This window comes from Vanessa cardui, chromosome 15 (assembly GCF_905220365.1).
Source record: "Vanessa cardui chromosome 15, ilVanCard2.1, whole genome shotgun sequence".
In the NCBI taxonomy this organism is placed as follows: Eukaryota; Metazoa; Arthropoda; class Insecta; order Lepidoptera; family Nymphalidae; genus Vanessa; species Vanessa cardui.
The window spans coordinates 9,499,264-9,515,109 of NC_061137.1; the positions used below are offsets into that span (position 1 = coordinate 9,499,264).

General features: G+C 27.6%; 4 protein-coding genes across 5 annotated transcripts; 2 read left to right on the forward strand and 2 right to left on the reverse strand.

Moving 5' to 3' along the window:
• Positions 1 to 1,090: 1,090 nt before the first annotated feature.
• On the forward strand, positions 1,091 to 4,341 carry LOC124535582 (upstream stimulatory factor 2). The gene is made up of 7 exons (XM_047111841.1): positions 1,091 to 1,228; positions 1,413 to 1,456; positions 1,635 to 1,730; positions 1,975 to 2,055; positions 2,323 to 2,444; positions 2,551 to 2,735; positions 2,806 to 4,341. The coding sequence occupies exons 1-7, from the start codon at positions 1,176 to 1,178 to the stop codon at positions 2,972 to 2,974; spliced, it is 750 nt and encodes a 249-aa protein (XP_046967797.1). The 5' UTR covers positions 1,091 to 1,175; the 3' UTR covers positions 2,975 to 4,341.
• LOC124535583 (protein krueppel-like) lies at positions 4,327 to 6,590 on the reverse strand. Its single transcript, XM_047111842.1, has 4 exons — positions 6,584 to 6,590; positions 6,021 to 6,169; positions 4,966 to 5,060; positions 4,327 to 4,560 (listed from the first exon to the last, which is right to left on the reverse strand). Exons 2-4 carry the CDS (start codon positions 6,023 to 6,025, stop codon positions 4,391 to 4,393), a joined length of 270 nt encoding a protein of 89 aa, XP_046967798.1. The 5' UTR covers positions 6,026 to 6,169; positions 6,584 to 6,590; the 3' UTR covers positions 4,327 to 4,390.
• Positions 6,591 to 6,822: 232 nt separating this feature from the next.
• Positions 6,823 to 12,536, reverse strand: LOC124535584 (zinc finger protein 662-like). The gene is made up of 10 exons (XM_047111843.1): positions 12,256 to 12,536; positions 11,903 to 12,096; positions 11,739 to 11,800; positions 11,286 to 11,472; positions 10,845 to 11,164; positions 9,794 to 10,329; positions 9,080 to 9,193; positions 8,517 to 8,665; positions 7,462 to 7,556; positions 6,823 to 7,056 (listed from the first exon to the last, which is right to left on the reverse strand). Exons 1-10 carry the CDS (start codon positions 12,358 to 12,360, stop codon positions 6,887 to 6,889), a joined length of 1,932 nt encoding a protein of 643 aa, XP_046967799.1. The 5' UTR covers positions 12,361 to 12,536; the 3' UTR covers positions 6,823 to 6,886.
• A 442-nt stretch (positions 12,537 to 12,978) lies between these two features.
• Positions 12,979 to 15,427, forward strand: LOC124535772 (protein FAM177B). 2 transcript variants are annotated; one of them, XM_047112101.1, is made up of 2 exons: positions 12,979 to 13,282; positions 13,973 to 15,427. In XM_047112101.1, exons 1-2 carry the CDS (start codon positions 13,130 to 13,132, stop codon positions 14,255 to 14,257), a joined length of 438 nt encoding a protein of 145 aa, XP_046968057.1. In that variant the 5' UTR covers positions 12,979 to 13,129; the 3' UTR covers positions 14,258 to 15,427. The 2 variants fall into 2 exon arrangements, with proteins under 2 accessions (XP_046968057.1, XP_046968059.1); XM_047112103.1 differs by having other exon boundaries at positions 12,979 to 13,234.
• The last annotated feature ends 419 nt before the right edge of the window (positions 15,428 to 15,846 follow it).

Genomic DNA, 15,846 nt, shown 5'->3' on the forward strand with positions numbered 1-15,846 from the left:
AAAAGAAACTGAAAGAAACAGCTTTTAAAAACAGTCATAGCATCATCGAAATGAAAGCTAAAATTATGATTGATGTATCGCAGACAGACAAAATTGAATTTCTCGTTCGCTCAAAATGAACAAATTAAATCAACCTACCTTCAATACACAGGCCTTGATAAAATGTGTGTTGAATTCATAGATGAACGTCAATTTATTACAACAACTCAGTCAAACTCTCGGTAGGAATTACTTCAATTTCAAACGTGACTTTTAGTCACTGAAGTACAATAATAAAAGAATAAATAATTTAACATATTTTTAAGTATAGCGTATTAATTAATATTTCAAATTAGTTGCTCGCTTTCCAAGCGAAAACTGGAAATATAGCAATATGCAGTGTTGCCTGTAACGAAAGTCTCTTATTACTGATAGGAAAGAAGTTTGAAGGTTATTGAATAACGCTGCTCTAACGTAGTGTACTTGATACAGATTCATATTAACACATTCTTTAATAGAACCTAACGATGATATGATAAACAAAATAGAACTAAGTCCTGTGCGATGTCACGTGCTCTTCTTAGTATATTTTGTTTGTTATTAAGTATTTATGGTTAGAGACTACAATTTAACAATTCAAAAATTTTGACATCGTACCATACAAACGCGTCTGGTGGTATTTTTGATAGTAACGAAAACTGAAAGAGCTAATCGTTTCTTTTTTGGATATGTTATATATTTTTTTAATTTCATAAGGTTGTTTTTTTTAAATAGGTTTGTGATCATCATTTAATCAATAAAAAATAACGAAAAAAAATTATAAATTAAACGACCTACATGCGAAACTAATTTAAAAAAATGTTAGTAATTATCTTAATGCCATCTAGCGGATTATTTATAAAATACGTTGTTAGTATAAATGTCTTCATAAGATAGTGATTTATAAAAGTTTGTAAATCGTAACTATTACTAGAATATATTTAAAATTGCTTGAAAAAATAAATTACCAATATTTTTTCATAAAGTATATTTATTCGTTTATTATTATATAAATATATTATATAATTGTCTATGACTTTTTGGGTACTGCACTTTGCACTTAGATATCTGTGTCAATTTGTCTTTGGCTTCATCACATGACCACTTTATTTTGTCCCCGTGATCAAGTTTAGAAAATTCAAAAATAATTACGCGCAATGGCCAAAGTAGAAGTTGAAGTTGACATCCATGAAAATTCACTCGATAACAGGTAAAACATTATCGGCATCTTATATAAATGTTTCGGTCTCATTTGTATTACATAATTATATTAATCTAAAGTGCCAGCGAAGGTCAACATTAGTTTTGCAATTTGGCAAATATTTCTTCTTTCGTGATATTATTTATGTTCAAATAACTTAGTTTTATTTGTTTATTGTAAATATTATTTACAGTGCAGATAGTGAGTTGCTGGGCATGGTCGATGAAGGATCATTTGGTACGAAATAAATTGTTTTTGAATTCACATTGCTTATTCGAACAAAATACGAATATTTGTCAACACTAAAACATAATAGTATTATTCAATTAAATGTTTGATTTAATAAATTAAAAGAGGCTTGTTTAACTATGTATAAGCATACTGTAAGTAGTAATTTGCATTATTTGAATTTCAGGGAGTGCTGAGTGTGAAAGATCACATTTAGTTTCACAGTCTTTTCTGGATGGTAATGAAGAAGATAATAGCTCTTCATATAACTTTAAAGATATATGTAAGTTTAACCAGATTAATTAAATTTTTAGTATCACTACAACTTTTCCATTAAATATGAGAGATACAACATACTAATTTCATTGTTTATTTAGATTATAGGAAGTAACTGTTTCGTAGTGTTGCACTTATTTGTTTGTAGTATATTTTTAGTAACAGATTAGAAAACAAATATAATTTGTTTTCAATAATATATAATTTGTTATATATATATGCTATGAGATTTATTCTTAATATTTTTTCAGCTGGAGCAGTGACATACAAACTAGTCCAAATGACTGGTGAAGAAACACCTAATACTATGTCTTCCCATTCACCAACACATGGTATGTAGTAATGCTTTTTGTTAATCTCATTGATATAATACCATATATTCTTTTATATATTTATGAATAATATTTCTGGTTTTGTAAACTTTTCGAATAAATAACATGACATGCATGTTCAGGGCATTATTTCTGTATTTATTGTAAGTTCATAGAAAAAAATATATAATTACTTTACATGCTAATTTTAGAAAGACTATTTAGAGTAATTTCTTTTAATAATTAGTGTACATGTTAAGTGTAATAATTACATTTTTATATTGACAGTTATACCCAGCGGTGAGTTTTATGTCATAAGCAATCCAGTACAAGTATTTGGTACAACTGCAACACAAAAAAAAGTTATAAGAAGGCAACCAATGCAAAATAAAGCTATAACAGCTAAAAAGGTAATCATTTAATTTATTTAAAAATAACAAAATATAATAAATAAATCTATTTGAGTACTGTGATAGCTGATATGATTACTATCATATACTTTTATTATAACTTCAGCGGGATGACAAAAGAAGGGCAACCCACAATGAAGTGGAAAGGCGCCGAAGGGATAAAATTAACAGTTGGATCACTAAACTAGCTGCTCTAGTACCCAATTCTGGTCTTCCTGACACAGCGAGCAAGGGTGGCATTTTAGCAAAAGCATGTGACCACATTACTGAACTCACTGAGAAACAGAAGAAGTAAGTAAAACAATTTTGAGTTACTTTCATATCTTATGAGCATTTGATTATAAAAATTATTTGATTTTAGATTGGAAAAGCTGGAGGTTGATAACGACAAACTTGTATTAGAAGTCTTAAGGCTGAATCAAGAATTAACAGAATTAAGGAAAGAGAACACATCAATGCGGGTACAGTTAGCGGACAACTGTCTGATTTCGAATACACCTAGCCACCGACCGAAAGGTCAAAAGTCTTAGCTTAAATTAGTTTAATAGTTGTAATGTGTAAGTGTTGGACTAATGTTCATGATGGAAATCCAAGGTGCTGAGTACTAAGCTTAGAAAGTGACAAGAAATTATGGTAAGTAGCAGGAATAAATTATAAGTTATAACTGTTATTGTGTAATTGTTAAATCTTGATTCCACATGCTTTTTATTTGAATGAAAAAATTGTTAACTTAATAAATGTTTCAAATGGTTAAATATCTTGCAATATACTGAAAATGACTCATTTGAAAATTAAGAATAAAAATTACACATGAAAGAATAAATAAGATATTGTTATTCGTCCAGCTTGATAAAGTTTGCTATTTATTTTTTTGATATTGTTATATTTCGTGGGAGAACTACCAATTAATATTGATGTTATAAAAAGTTTATTGAATTATGACAATATTGGAAATAGCAATAGTAAAAAAAATCATAGAATAATAGAAATAAATATCTATATTTAATATTTATCTCTAGAAATAGTGTTACTGTTGATCTGCTACATCACATTTTTTCGGTCAACAAATGACTTATACATAGAAATACATCTTATTTTTTAATACTCCTGTATCAAGTTTTGGGTTAAAAATATGAAGAATGAGTTTTTGTTTGTGAAATAAAAAAAATGTTATGTTGTAAATGTTATATTTTAGTTGTTAAAACCAAATTTATTATTTAAGAATTAGGTAGTTATTGTTTTTTTTTTTGTATAATAGGGAAATACATTTTATTAAGCTAATATCACTGTATTTCTTTAATATATCAATTATTATCTCACATACCGAATGAATTTATAAGTCAACCAAGGTATTTTTATACTTAAATGCTAATTATACATGCAACTTAAGATTATTACAATTGATTTATGACATTAATGTTCTTTATTTGTGCATTAATTTATATACTTTGAATTGTATCAAACAAATCAGGCCTGGTGAACCTTTGGTGCTCAATGAAAGAGTAACTGTACATAATTGTAAAAATTATACAGTAATAATAAAATGCAGGCTTTGTGCAGTTATAAGATCCGTGCAATTACATTTGATAGCTTCAAAAATAAAAATATACTGTAAACTTTGTTGATACACTTGCAATAAAAATAATTTTAAAATTGAAAATAAGTAGAAATGTATTTGGGAATAAGTGAGCAGATTTTAAGATTTGGGGTATTCGGTTGAATTATTAACTTTTGTTTAAATTGAGTACACATTCTTTTGAAATTATGTGCAGTAAATTTATGTAATTAATAAGGTTATAATTAGAGGCAAAGGTTCTTCAATACTGATATTACATAAATTAAATGGATTTTGTACAGAGAAATTAAATTAATAAATCAAAAGTAAAGCGATTTTTAATACTGTATTTATATTTATTTACACATTCTCTTTTGCACTAACAGTGTATTTAAAATACAAAAGCATTTGTAACGAGTATTTCATTTTCGACATCGTTTTTCTCTTTTATTACTTCCATTTGACGATGAATACACAATTTGGATTTACTCTGATGAGACTTCAATTCATATGATTTGCAGAACTTTGTATCACAGAATTGACATGTGAAAGGCTTCTCCCCTGAAATAAGATTATTAATTAGGAGATTAAAAAATAATTGCATTATCAAAAATCAAAATAAACTTTATTCAAGTGGGCTTTACTTCTGAATCGTCATTTAACTATTAAGTTAAGCTACCACCGGTTTGGAAAGTACATATATTCTACCGAGACGAACTGACAAGAAACTCAGTAGTTACTCTTTTCCAAACATTTAAAAAATACAATCATATTAGTTAAAAACAATTATACATGTATGTAATGTATCCTGCCTGTAAGTCGTCAGGTATTAATTCCACGCTTTTTTATCATCTACAAAATTTTGTATCGATTAGGTTCAGCAATTTATAATTATTATTCTACATTATCGAGGATTTTCAAGTAAAAGTTACCGACTGATAAAATCAAAGACCTGACTGTAAGTACCTGTATGACACTTCATATGCCTGTTGAGAACGTCTTGTCGGGAAAAACTGCGGGAACAATATTTACATTCAAACGGGCGCTCTCCAGTATGTTTTCTAAAATATAAATAAATATGTTTTTATAAATGATTAACTTTATTTATACTTCTATACTAATATTATTCATGGGAATGTAACTATCTGTCGCTTTTTTTCTACCAAACCAAGAACCGAATTTTATGAAATTTGGTATGCAGGATACTTGAACTACAAGAAAAGACATAGGTAGGATTAACACAACAACCAACCCCTAAAACGCAGGCGAAGCTGCGGGCGGCAATTCGTGTATAAATAAAGCCATGGCTTAGACTTAGCTATTATATTTATATGGAACTTTTGTGAAAACATATCTCATGGCTATGGCTAGTTTTACGGGTAGTCTACCCGTGACCACGAACGCTGTAAAGTGCTCGAAAATGCTTTCACTTCCGCGAAAACATTTCTTTAAATACCAAGATTTCAATTTTTAACATCAATAGACTTATCATATTTTACACCCGCGTAAATATATATATCTTTATATTTACGATTTTATGCGTCGATTCATATTCAAGTAAAGACCGTGTGACAACAAGAATAAAGTCGTAAGTTTTTTTTATTCATTACCTATTTTTACTAAAGTAAGAATTTTTAATTTAAAGAAAATGCCTTATTACACTCTACAATATGCCTTGTCCAATATGTGCTGTGTTCCAGAAAAAAACATTAACTGTATTTGGCAGCTGAGCAATGCAAAGATGAAAGGTTAAAATCGCTCCTGCAAATTATTAATACGACTTATTGCGCGGGAGATATCGAAATAAAATTCAACTTATATCAACTTTCATCGTTCTGAAAACAATTACGTTGAAATTTCGAAATGCTATTTATTTGTCTTTACTCTTTGTATGGTTGAAATAACTAAGCGAATCTTGAACATGAAAATGAATGAACGTAAAGATATTTATTGAGAGAAAAGGCTTTGATAAAACTTATCAGCATAATACTTAATCGTTATCTCTGAAAGTTGGAACTTACCTCATATGGATTTCTAAATCCGTAGTTCTATAAAAACCTTTCCCACACTCTACACAGGATTTTGTAAATTTATTTAGGTGACGTCTTTTATGGATATTGTAATTTGAAGAACTGCTGCATACTGCTCCACAGATGCTGCAAACGTATTTCTGAAAAAATATAATGGAAATTATATTTCATCATTTTAGACTTCATAGATTTCTATACTTCATTATAATAATAAAGAATAAAAATGTATTATTCTTTATTGATAAAACTTTTATTGCGTGTTTTTAGTCATGATTTTTTTTCAGTATTGCTTATAATTCAAGATTTTATTGCTGTTATAAACTGAGTTTATATAATAAGATGATTGCATACTACTCTTATTACTAAAACTTAATACAATTGCAATTTTTTTAATGAAATATGTAATTCTCTTTTAATCTGATTAATACACACATATTTTCAGATTTGAATAATCGAGTTCTATTTCTACAATTAACTTTAAAACTACTTAAACTACAAATAGGTGAGGAAAAAGGGGTATATAAGTAATATTAATAATTATAATATTTACTGACCTTACTATTGTTGAAAATAAGTAGAAATGTATTTGGGAATAAGTGAGCAGATTTTAAGATTTGGGGTATTCGGTTGAATTATTAACTTTTGTTTAAATTGAGTACACATTCTTTTGAAATTATGTGCAGTAAATTTATGTAATTAATAAGGTTATAATTAGAGGCAAAGGTTCTTCAATACTGATATTACATAAATTAAATGGATTTTGTACAGAGAAATTAAATTAATAAATCAAAAGTAAAGCGATTTTTAATACTGTATTTATATTTATTTACACATTCTCTTTTGCACTAACAGTGTATTTAAAATACAAAAGCATTTGTAACGAGTATTTCATTTTCGACATCGTTTTTCTCTTTTATTACTTCCATTTGACGATGAATACACAATTTGGATTTACTCTGATGAGACTTCAATTCATATGATTTGCAGAACTTTGTATCACAGAATTGACATGTGAAAGGCTTCTCCCCTGAAATAAGATTATTAATTAGGAGATTAAAAAATAATTGCATTATCAAAAATCAAAATAAACTTTATTCAAGTGGGCTTTACTTCTGAATCGTCATTTAACTATTAAGTTAAGCTACCACCGGTTTGGAAAGTACATATATTCTACCGAGACGAACTGACAAGAAACTCAGTAGTTACTCTTTTCCAAACATTTAAAAAATACAATCATATTAGTTAAAAACAATTATACATGTATGTAATGTATCCTGCCTGTAAGTCGTCAGGTATTAATTCCACGCTTTTTTATCATCTACAAAATTTTGTATCGATTAGGTTCAGCAATTTATAATTATTATTCTACATTATCGAGGATTTTCAAGTAAAAGTTACCGACTGATAAAATCAAAGACCTGACTGTAAGTACCTGTATGACACTTCATATGCCTGTTGAGAACGTCTTGTCGGGAAAAACTGCGGGAACAATATTTACATTCAAACGGGCGCTCTCCAGTATGTTTTCTAAAATATAAATAAATATGTTTTTATAAATGATTAACTTTATTTATACTTCTATACTAATATTATTCATGGGAATGTAACTATCTGTCGCTTTTTTTCTACCAAACCAAGAACCGAATTTTATGAAATTTGGTATGCAGGATACTTGAACTACAAGAAAAGACATAGGTAGGATTAACACAACAACCAACCCCTAAAACGCAGGCGAAGCTGCGGGCGGCAATTCGTGTATAAATAAAGCCATGGCTTAGACTTAGCTATTATATTTATATGGAACTTTTGTGAAAACATATCTCATGGCTATGGCTAGTTTTACGGGTAGTCTACCCGTGACCACGAACGCTGTAAAGTGCTCGAAAATGCTTTCACTTCCGCGAAAACATTTCTTTAAATACCAAGATTTCAATTTTTAACATCAATAGACTTATCATATTTTACACCCGCGTAAATATATATATCTTTATATTTACGATTTTATGCGTCGATTCATATTCAAGTAAAGACCGTGTGACAACAAGAATAAAGTCGTAAGTTTTTTTTATTCATTACCTATTTTTACTAAAGTAAGAATTTTTAATTTAAAGAAAATGCCTTATTACACTCTACAATATGCCTTGTCCAATATGTGCTGTGTTCCAGAAAAAAACATTAACTGTATTTGGCAGCTGAGCAATGCAAAGATGAAAGGTTAAAATCGCTCCTGCAAATTATTAATACGACTTATTGCGCGGGAGATATCGAAATAAAATTCAACTTATATCAACTTTCATCGTTCTGAAAACAATTACGTTGAAATTTCGAAATGCTATTTATTTGTCTTTACTCTTTGTATGGTTGAAATAACTAAGCGAATCTTGAACATGAAAATGAATGAACGTAAAGATATTTATTGAGAGAAAAGGCTTTGATAAAACTTATCAGCATAATACTTAATCGTTATCTCTGAAAGTTGGAACTTACCTCATATGGATTTCTAAATCCGTAGTTCTATAAAAACCTTTCCCACACTCTACACAGGATTTTGTAAATTTATTTAGGTGACGTCTTTTATGGATATTGTAATTTGAAGAACTGCTGCATACTGCTCCACAGATGCTGCAAACGTATTTCTGAAAAAATATAATGGAAATTATATTTCATCATTTTAGACTTCATAGATTTCTATACTTCATTATAATAATAAAGAATAAAAATGTATTATTCTTTATTGATAAAACTTTTATTGCGTGTTTTTAGTCATGATTTTTTTTCAGTATTGCTTATAATTCAAGATTTTATTGCTGTTATAAACTGAGTTTATATAATAAGATGATTGCATACTACTCTTATTACTAAAACTTAATACAATTGCAATTTTTTTAATGAAATATGTAATTCTCTTTTAATCTGATTAATACACACATATTTTCAGATTTGAATAATCGAGTTCTATTTCTACAATTAACTTTAAAACTACTTAAACTACAAATAGGTGAGGAAAAAGGGGTATATAAGTAATATTAATAATTATAATATTTACTGACCTTACTATTGTTGTTCCTTATTCTAATTCCCGTGTGACTGCTTTCATGTAATCTCATCCCAGCCTCTGTTTTAAATATCATTGTACATTTCTTGCATTCGTACGTTTTTGGTTTCTGAAAATATAAATTAAAACGATATTTTATTATTATAGAATATAAATCTTTAAAATAAAGTAATCGTCTTGGGTCAAAGTTCAACTAAAATCGCTGAGGAAAAGAATTTGTGCATATTATTACGAATACGTTTTTTGAACACATATTTCCGTTTTTAATAAAAGTTAAAAAATAGCTCCACATTTCGACCTATTAATGTTCTTTATATGGATCACAGTGAGTTAGCCAAAGCACATAAAATAGCTGCAATGCTATTATTATATCTATACATATTTACTGTTATTTATAACACATCATCGTTAAAGTCAATTATTAATCAAGTAATCATAAATAGTCTATTTATATGAAATTAATTATATATTAGAACAAAGAAATCTACATTGCCTGCATGTCTTACTTATTTCAAATGTTATGTAACACACGTTTTTAAATGAGGCAGATTTTACAAAAATTGCTCAAATTCTTGTCCTCAAAGTCTGCATTATTCCAAATTGGTAAGAATCGATTAAGACATGATAATCTCAATAAAGCATAAATGTTCATGGATTGTAGGATATTATCAAGATAGCAATATATGTACATAGTAGCTGCATAACATACCTGATGTTTTTCAAGGTGCTTTACAATACACCTGGACGATGCAAACAGTTTTCCACAGAAGTCACAAATATACTGTTTCCGAATCCTTTTAGTTTTCGGTTTCTCTATTTTAAATTTATGATACTTCGTGCAATGTACTTTTAGTGCTAACAAATTTTTAAACTGTCGTTTGCACATTTTACAATAGAAATTTGTTATACAATATTTATTTTCTATAGGTGACATAGATCTTTTTATATCTGAGTCATCTGTATCTTTCTTTGATGTTTTATTGATATACCTATCTATACTCTCAACCTCATCCAAATCCATTAAACTATTACTAAATTCAATATCTTCAGTATTTCCTTTTACATGATTAACATTAAGAAATTCATCGATCACATCAATATCTGGCTGTATATCTCTTAATTCTTCTTTAGGATGTTGACTATCATAATTTTTATTTTGTGTCATTTCATCATCAAGATCTATACTATCTCCAAATAGAATATTTTTTATCACAGGTGTAGGAGGTCCTGATATATTTGGAATCACTGAAATAAAAATTATATTTTTGATCACTAAAATGGCACCAATTGGGTAGGTACCAATATCAATATAATCTAATTTGTAATATTTTTTTCAGCTATCCTTTTTCTCATTTTTACATTAGTAGTAGTTTTTACATCAGTCACCTTATATAGAGTATAACAATTTATAAGCATGAGTGTCACTCATACTTATGTGGAGTGCATTAGTATGAGTGACATTCATGTTAATAATTGATTTAATATAAGTTGTAAGTGCCTATATAAGTGATTAATTAATATTCTATAATGACAAGACAAAAGTGTTTGCAAGGGCTTTACTTTATTTAATTAATTAAATATATTTTAATCAGTAAATTAATTGCAGTATCAATATATGTTATTATTCTCTTCTTTGTGTGTTCTGGAAAAAATCTATACAAGCTTGCTTTTTATACATTCTATTTGACATATTTATTTTCCTGTAGAGTATAATAAAGTGTTAAATAAACACCCATAGATATATATTTATGGATACTTACTGGGAGGAGTTGAAATCAATTCTTCCAATGATACTTTCTGGGCTGTGTCATTTCTCAGTGCATTCTCTAAATTAACATCTATTACACACTTTTTATCTTCCGATACATTCAAATTGAATTCTTTTTGAAAGTCACTATCATTCAAAGTAATGGCCGGTTTACTTGTAAAAATATTCTCTACATTATGGTCTGCTACATTTTCAATAATCAATTCTGGATTATGTACTTTGGTTTGACTGTCTTTTATTTGGTCAGTCATTTTAATTGGACTAAATTGATTTTCATTAATAGCTGAACGAGGTGTAGAAAAGGGACTGAAACTGAATCAAATAATAATGAAAACAATGTCAATATAAACTATACACATTTAAGACTATTAAATTAGATATAATTTCTGGAAATACATTATTTACGTTTAGTAAAAGATATAAACATTTTTACCTGAAGTCCAATCTATAATCACTATCTACTGAAACATCATCCTGCAGCCAATGAGAGTCAAGGGAGTCTTCCAATATATCTGCTTCTTCCTCTATCACTTCCCTGATGATGCGTGCCTCACTGTCTGGAATTTCTTCAGCTTGAAGGATGTCCGTCATGAAGTTTTGTATACTTGTACATGTTGAATCTGTAAGATATGCAATAAAAACGTAAATAAAAAATATATCACATATAAATACAAACAAAAATTTAAAAATAATAAAAATCAAATAAATCTTTGTCTTGTTAAGTTTTAATGTAGAAAATTAAAATTATTTATTCATATATCTAAGGAATAAAATGATGACTGGGACATATTTAATTAGGAACACAATATCAAAACTGTAAATGTAACAGACTCTTTATATATACAATCAATTTTTATTTGCTTATTAAACTAAAAACATGACTTACCATTATCATCATCCCGGATTTTTTGGTGAGCCGGTGTACTGTTTCCGATATTTATTGGAAGCCTGTATGTATGAATTTATTAATATTCTTAAAAAATTGAATTCTATTACTTTATAACACATAACTAATTACTGCCAAGAATAAAATAAACTAATTTGTAATACCTGAACTTGATGGTTTCATCAGTGTTTTTAAGAAATGTGCAAAACTCTACGTTTTCACCAGATTCCTTGAGTTCTATATAACTTTTAAGCTTTTTATCAGAGTTGCGGCAATTCTTTTTGAAGTTACATGCTGTCTTCATACTTAAACAACATTCCTTACATAATTGGAATATGAAAGCGTCATTCCTTTTGACCTATAATTTTTTTAAATAGATAATTTTAGATAAATACTAATGTTGATACACATAATTCTTGTAAATATATACAATGTATTAAACAAAACTTAAGAAAAGACAACACAAAAAGGTGCTCTTATATACATTTACAACAAATAGTATTAATATATAAATTACCTGTAAACCAGTAGAGTACACAAATAACCTTCTATTTTTTTCACTGTATTGAATTAACTCAATCGGGTCATGTTTCGATAGACAACCTCTACATAAACTTTCCATGTTTCCTATATATCGCAAATTAATTATCTGAATATTATCGTTGTGTTTGTTTAAAGATAGCTTGCTTGTTTATTTTTTTATTCCGTTTTCAGAAGTTGCCAGGACCTCAATATATATCGCCTTCTTAAACAAATATGTTTTCTTTTCAAACATATTTACATATATTTCTTGATAAACATTACAAGTTTTGAGTTTCGAGTATCGAGAATGTTGACATTATTTTGACAATACCGGCTGTGCATCAAAATCAAACGTCATAAACGTTATGTTTCACGCATGTACTAAAATGCAAATCTCGTGACACAATAAAACTGTAATCTACTCTCCGTAAATTTGCGAATTTAATTAATGAAAAAAAAAACCTTTTTTAAATTATATCATCGTGCCTATGATGGAAAAGGAATTTTAATAATCCGTTTTCTATAATGGCTGTAGATACCGACTAGCATATTAACAAGATGTTTTAAATACTGTTATTATATTTAGAGGTTCCTCAAATTTAAGAAAAAACTTAACTGAATTTCTAAAAGTCATATCGATATCATAAGAGATTATAAAGAGATATAAATATTATAGATGGCAATCCTTGTACACTGAAATACTCTTTGTCTCTTTGACATTTTAAAAGAACAACGTTTAAGGATAACAAAAGGAAGGGATGAATCATTGTTTATTGATATTTTTAATTTGTTAACAATACTTTTTTGTGGCGAGCGATGATGTAATATCTCAAATTGTAATTTTGAATATTAGTAGTGAATATATCAAGATGGAAACTAATAAGCTGGACTCTGAAGTGCATGTGAATATAAACAAGTCTATAAGAATTTTACACTTCAGCGACGGTGTAGAGGAAGAAATAGAAGAAGAAAAGGTGAATGAGCTTCAAAGTGTTAAAAATATTGATGAGAATATAGATCCAGTGAGTAATGCTCAAAAGTTTATATTACGTTTATTGTGTCTAACTTCAAATATAAATAGGTCAATTTATAATTTTTAAAAGTATATAATCCTGGAAAAATCGTTAAAGTCTTGTCTCAAAATCTTATGGAAGCTCAATATTCATTAAATATTACAATGACCAACAATAATTTAGTAATTTTTATGTTGGTTTTATTTGTGTCAAAGCTAGAATAATTCTGAGTAATTTTCGATAAATCCTGCAATGTCACCCTTAAATCCATTTTACTCCAACATATATAACCTACCAATTGGGAATAATTGAACTGTATATGTAAAAAAAAATATGGTAAATTAGGAAGTTTTATTTTAACCATCTTATTAACACAATATAGTGAGTATTAAAAATTATTAACAAATATAACAACTTACAACTGTAGCTAGAATAACATTCATGACTTATTATTTATGTTTCTAAAAGGTTATTACTATATGTAATAGTTTTGTGGTATAAGATAAATATTTTTGTATGCATGACTCATAAGCCAATTTAAATAGGCACTACACAATTACACAGTTTTAATTATTACAATTGTTTAATTATTAACAATATACCCTATATTGTTAATAATTAAACAATTATACAATATGTTAGTACAGTAATTAAATTGAGAAATTCATTACAAGCAATATACTTTTTCATATTTTTCAGAAATCATTAACATGGGGACCTTGGTTTTCACATTATGCCTCAAGGTCTGGATCAAAGGTTCTAAATGCAGTGGATTATGCAGGGGAAACATTAGCTAATTTCTTTGGAATAACAACACCTAAATATCAAATTGAGATTAATGAATATGAAAGATTACAGGAAGAGAAAAAGAGGATAGAAGATGAATCAGCCGGTTGGGTGCCAAAGAATGGAGGAGGTGATATACCTCTAGTCTTAAATGAGCCTTTAAAAGTTATTGGAAACAATGATAAAATGGAAGTTTGATTACTTTAGTGATTGGAAAAATTGTAATTTCTAATGGAAGTAGTTTCATCTTAAAATTTATAAAACACCACTCTGCACTGTTGTTATTATAATGAAGTATTAATCTCTATATTTCAAATTTAGAACACATTATAATTTTCTTTTAAAAAATATTATTTTGATACTGTAAAGCTGTTTTTATTAATATGCGAGAGTGCGAGAGCTATGCACAAATGAAAAGGCGATCATGTTTACATAATGCCTATGTTTTATTAATGAAATATGATCCAAATCATTTGTATGAGATATTTCACATAATTTACTTTACAAGGTCTTGTAGTTTCACTCTTAAGTACTACTAGTTACTGCTTACAATGAAAATCTTTAGCCTTCACAAACTCATCTTTGCGCTCTTGCAGATAAATTTAATTTGTTAATGTAAAGTTGGAGTAGGGATTAATAGACACAAATGTGTAACAATCATTTCTATTTACGCTAATATTTTTTTTACACAAATAATTATACAGTATTAAAAAATGTTTAGTTATGCTTTTTGTTTAAAAATAATTGCAAATTTAAATTTTTTTATTTTTTAAATTAACAATTTGAATAATTCAATTTATAAAGTGTTATGTACGGTACATTTTACTTGCGACTTTAAAAACTAAAGATAATCTAAAAATTGTAAAATGAGTTAGGATTGACATCAAAATATAAGGATTTGATTTTTAATCTGTTTGCAAATAACTTTGTTCTGTACTTTATGTGTGTATTAATGGTGCTTTATGCTGTTAAGTATTAGTACTCTAACTGGGACTTAAAAATTACTGGCTTAAGAATAAGCTCTATTAGATTTTACTGACTAGATGTGATCTTAGAATAAAAATATTTTATCACATATTAAATTGTGTATATAACACTATAAAAAACATTGGAGTTGAAATTGTAACATACTAAAAATAAATTTTTATACTTGAGTGTAATTTAATTAGTATTTAGAATAATCATTATTAAGAAAACACAAAATCACTTTGATTACCCACCTTAATTCTACAGCTTATACCCACAAAATGAGTTTATAAACATATTACATTCCTTTATAACTTTATATTACACACTAAATGATTTTTATTTACAATTTTACATGTTATTTATTATATTTAAATTATTAAATAAATTATTTTAAGCTTTGTTTTCTTTTTTTACTTCATCAGCTATATTATGGTCGTATCTCAAGCTAAAAAGCAATTTGTTTCTACACATAGTTTTTTATTTTGCACGACAAACATTCACTTATTTTATATTTGCTTCTCTCCCAAGTTGTTCCCTAAATAATGGCCTTTTGTTCGATGAAAAAGACATTATAATAATATTTTATGCTAAAATTCCATATCACTCTTAGTTACAAGTATACATCACATTTAAGGCAAATGTCATTAAAAGTTAATTGATTTTAATTATTTCCTTCACAAAGCGCTGTATGGAAATGTGATGTATAGTTTGAACTGTGAAATAAGGTTTTGCTTACTTAACCATTTAAAATATAAAAAAAAACACGTCTCTGTTATTGAATGCCCTCTTTTACAAATAAAATATTGGCAAGTCAAGCA

Bases quoted from the DNA above. Each gene is read 5' to 3' on its own strand.
- LOC124535582 (XM_047111841.1), top strand. From the start codon at position 1,176: ATGGCCAAAGTAGAAGTTGAAGTTGACATCCATGAAAATTCACTCGAT. The intron at 1,229-1,412 runs GTAAAACATTAT...TATTATTTACAG, and splicing joins GAAAATTCACTCGATAACAG to TGCAGATAGTGAGTTGCTGG. The intron at 1,731-1,974 runs GTAAGTTTAACC...ATATTTTTTCAG, and splicing joins ATATAACTTTAAAGATATAT to CTGGAGCAGTGACATACAAA.
- LOC124535583 (XM_047111842.1), bottom strand. The intron at 4,561-4,965 runs GTACTTACAGTC...ATCTTATTTCAG, and splicing joins GCATATGAAGTGTCATACAG to GGGAGAAGCCTTTCACATGT.
- LOC124535584 (XM_047111843.1), bottom strand. From the start codon at position 12,360: ATGGAAAGTTTATGTAGAGGTTGTCTATCGAAACATGACCCGATTGAG. The intron at 9,194-9,793 runs GTATGTTATGCA...TTATATTTTCAG, and splicing joins AGCACCTTGAAAAACATCAG to AAACCAAAAACGTACGAATG. The intron at 7,057-7,461 runs GTACTTACAGTC...ATCTTATTTCAG, and splicing joins GCATATGAAGTGTCATACAG to GGGAGAAGCCTTTCACATGT.
- LOC124535772 (XM_047112101.1), top strand. From the start codon at position 13,130: ATGGAAACTAATAAGCTGGACTCTGAAGTGCATGTGAATATAAACAAG. The intron at 13,283-13,972 runs GTGAGTAATGCT...CATATTTTTCAG, and splicing joins TTGATGAGAATATAGATCCA to AAATCATTAACATGGGGACC.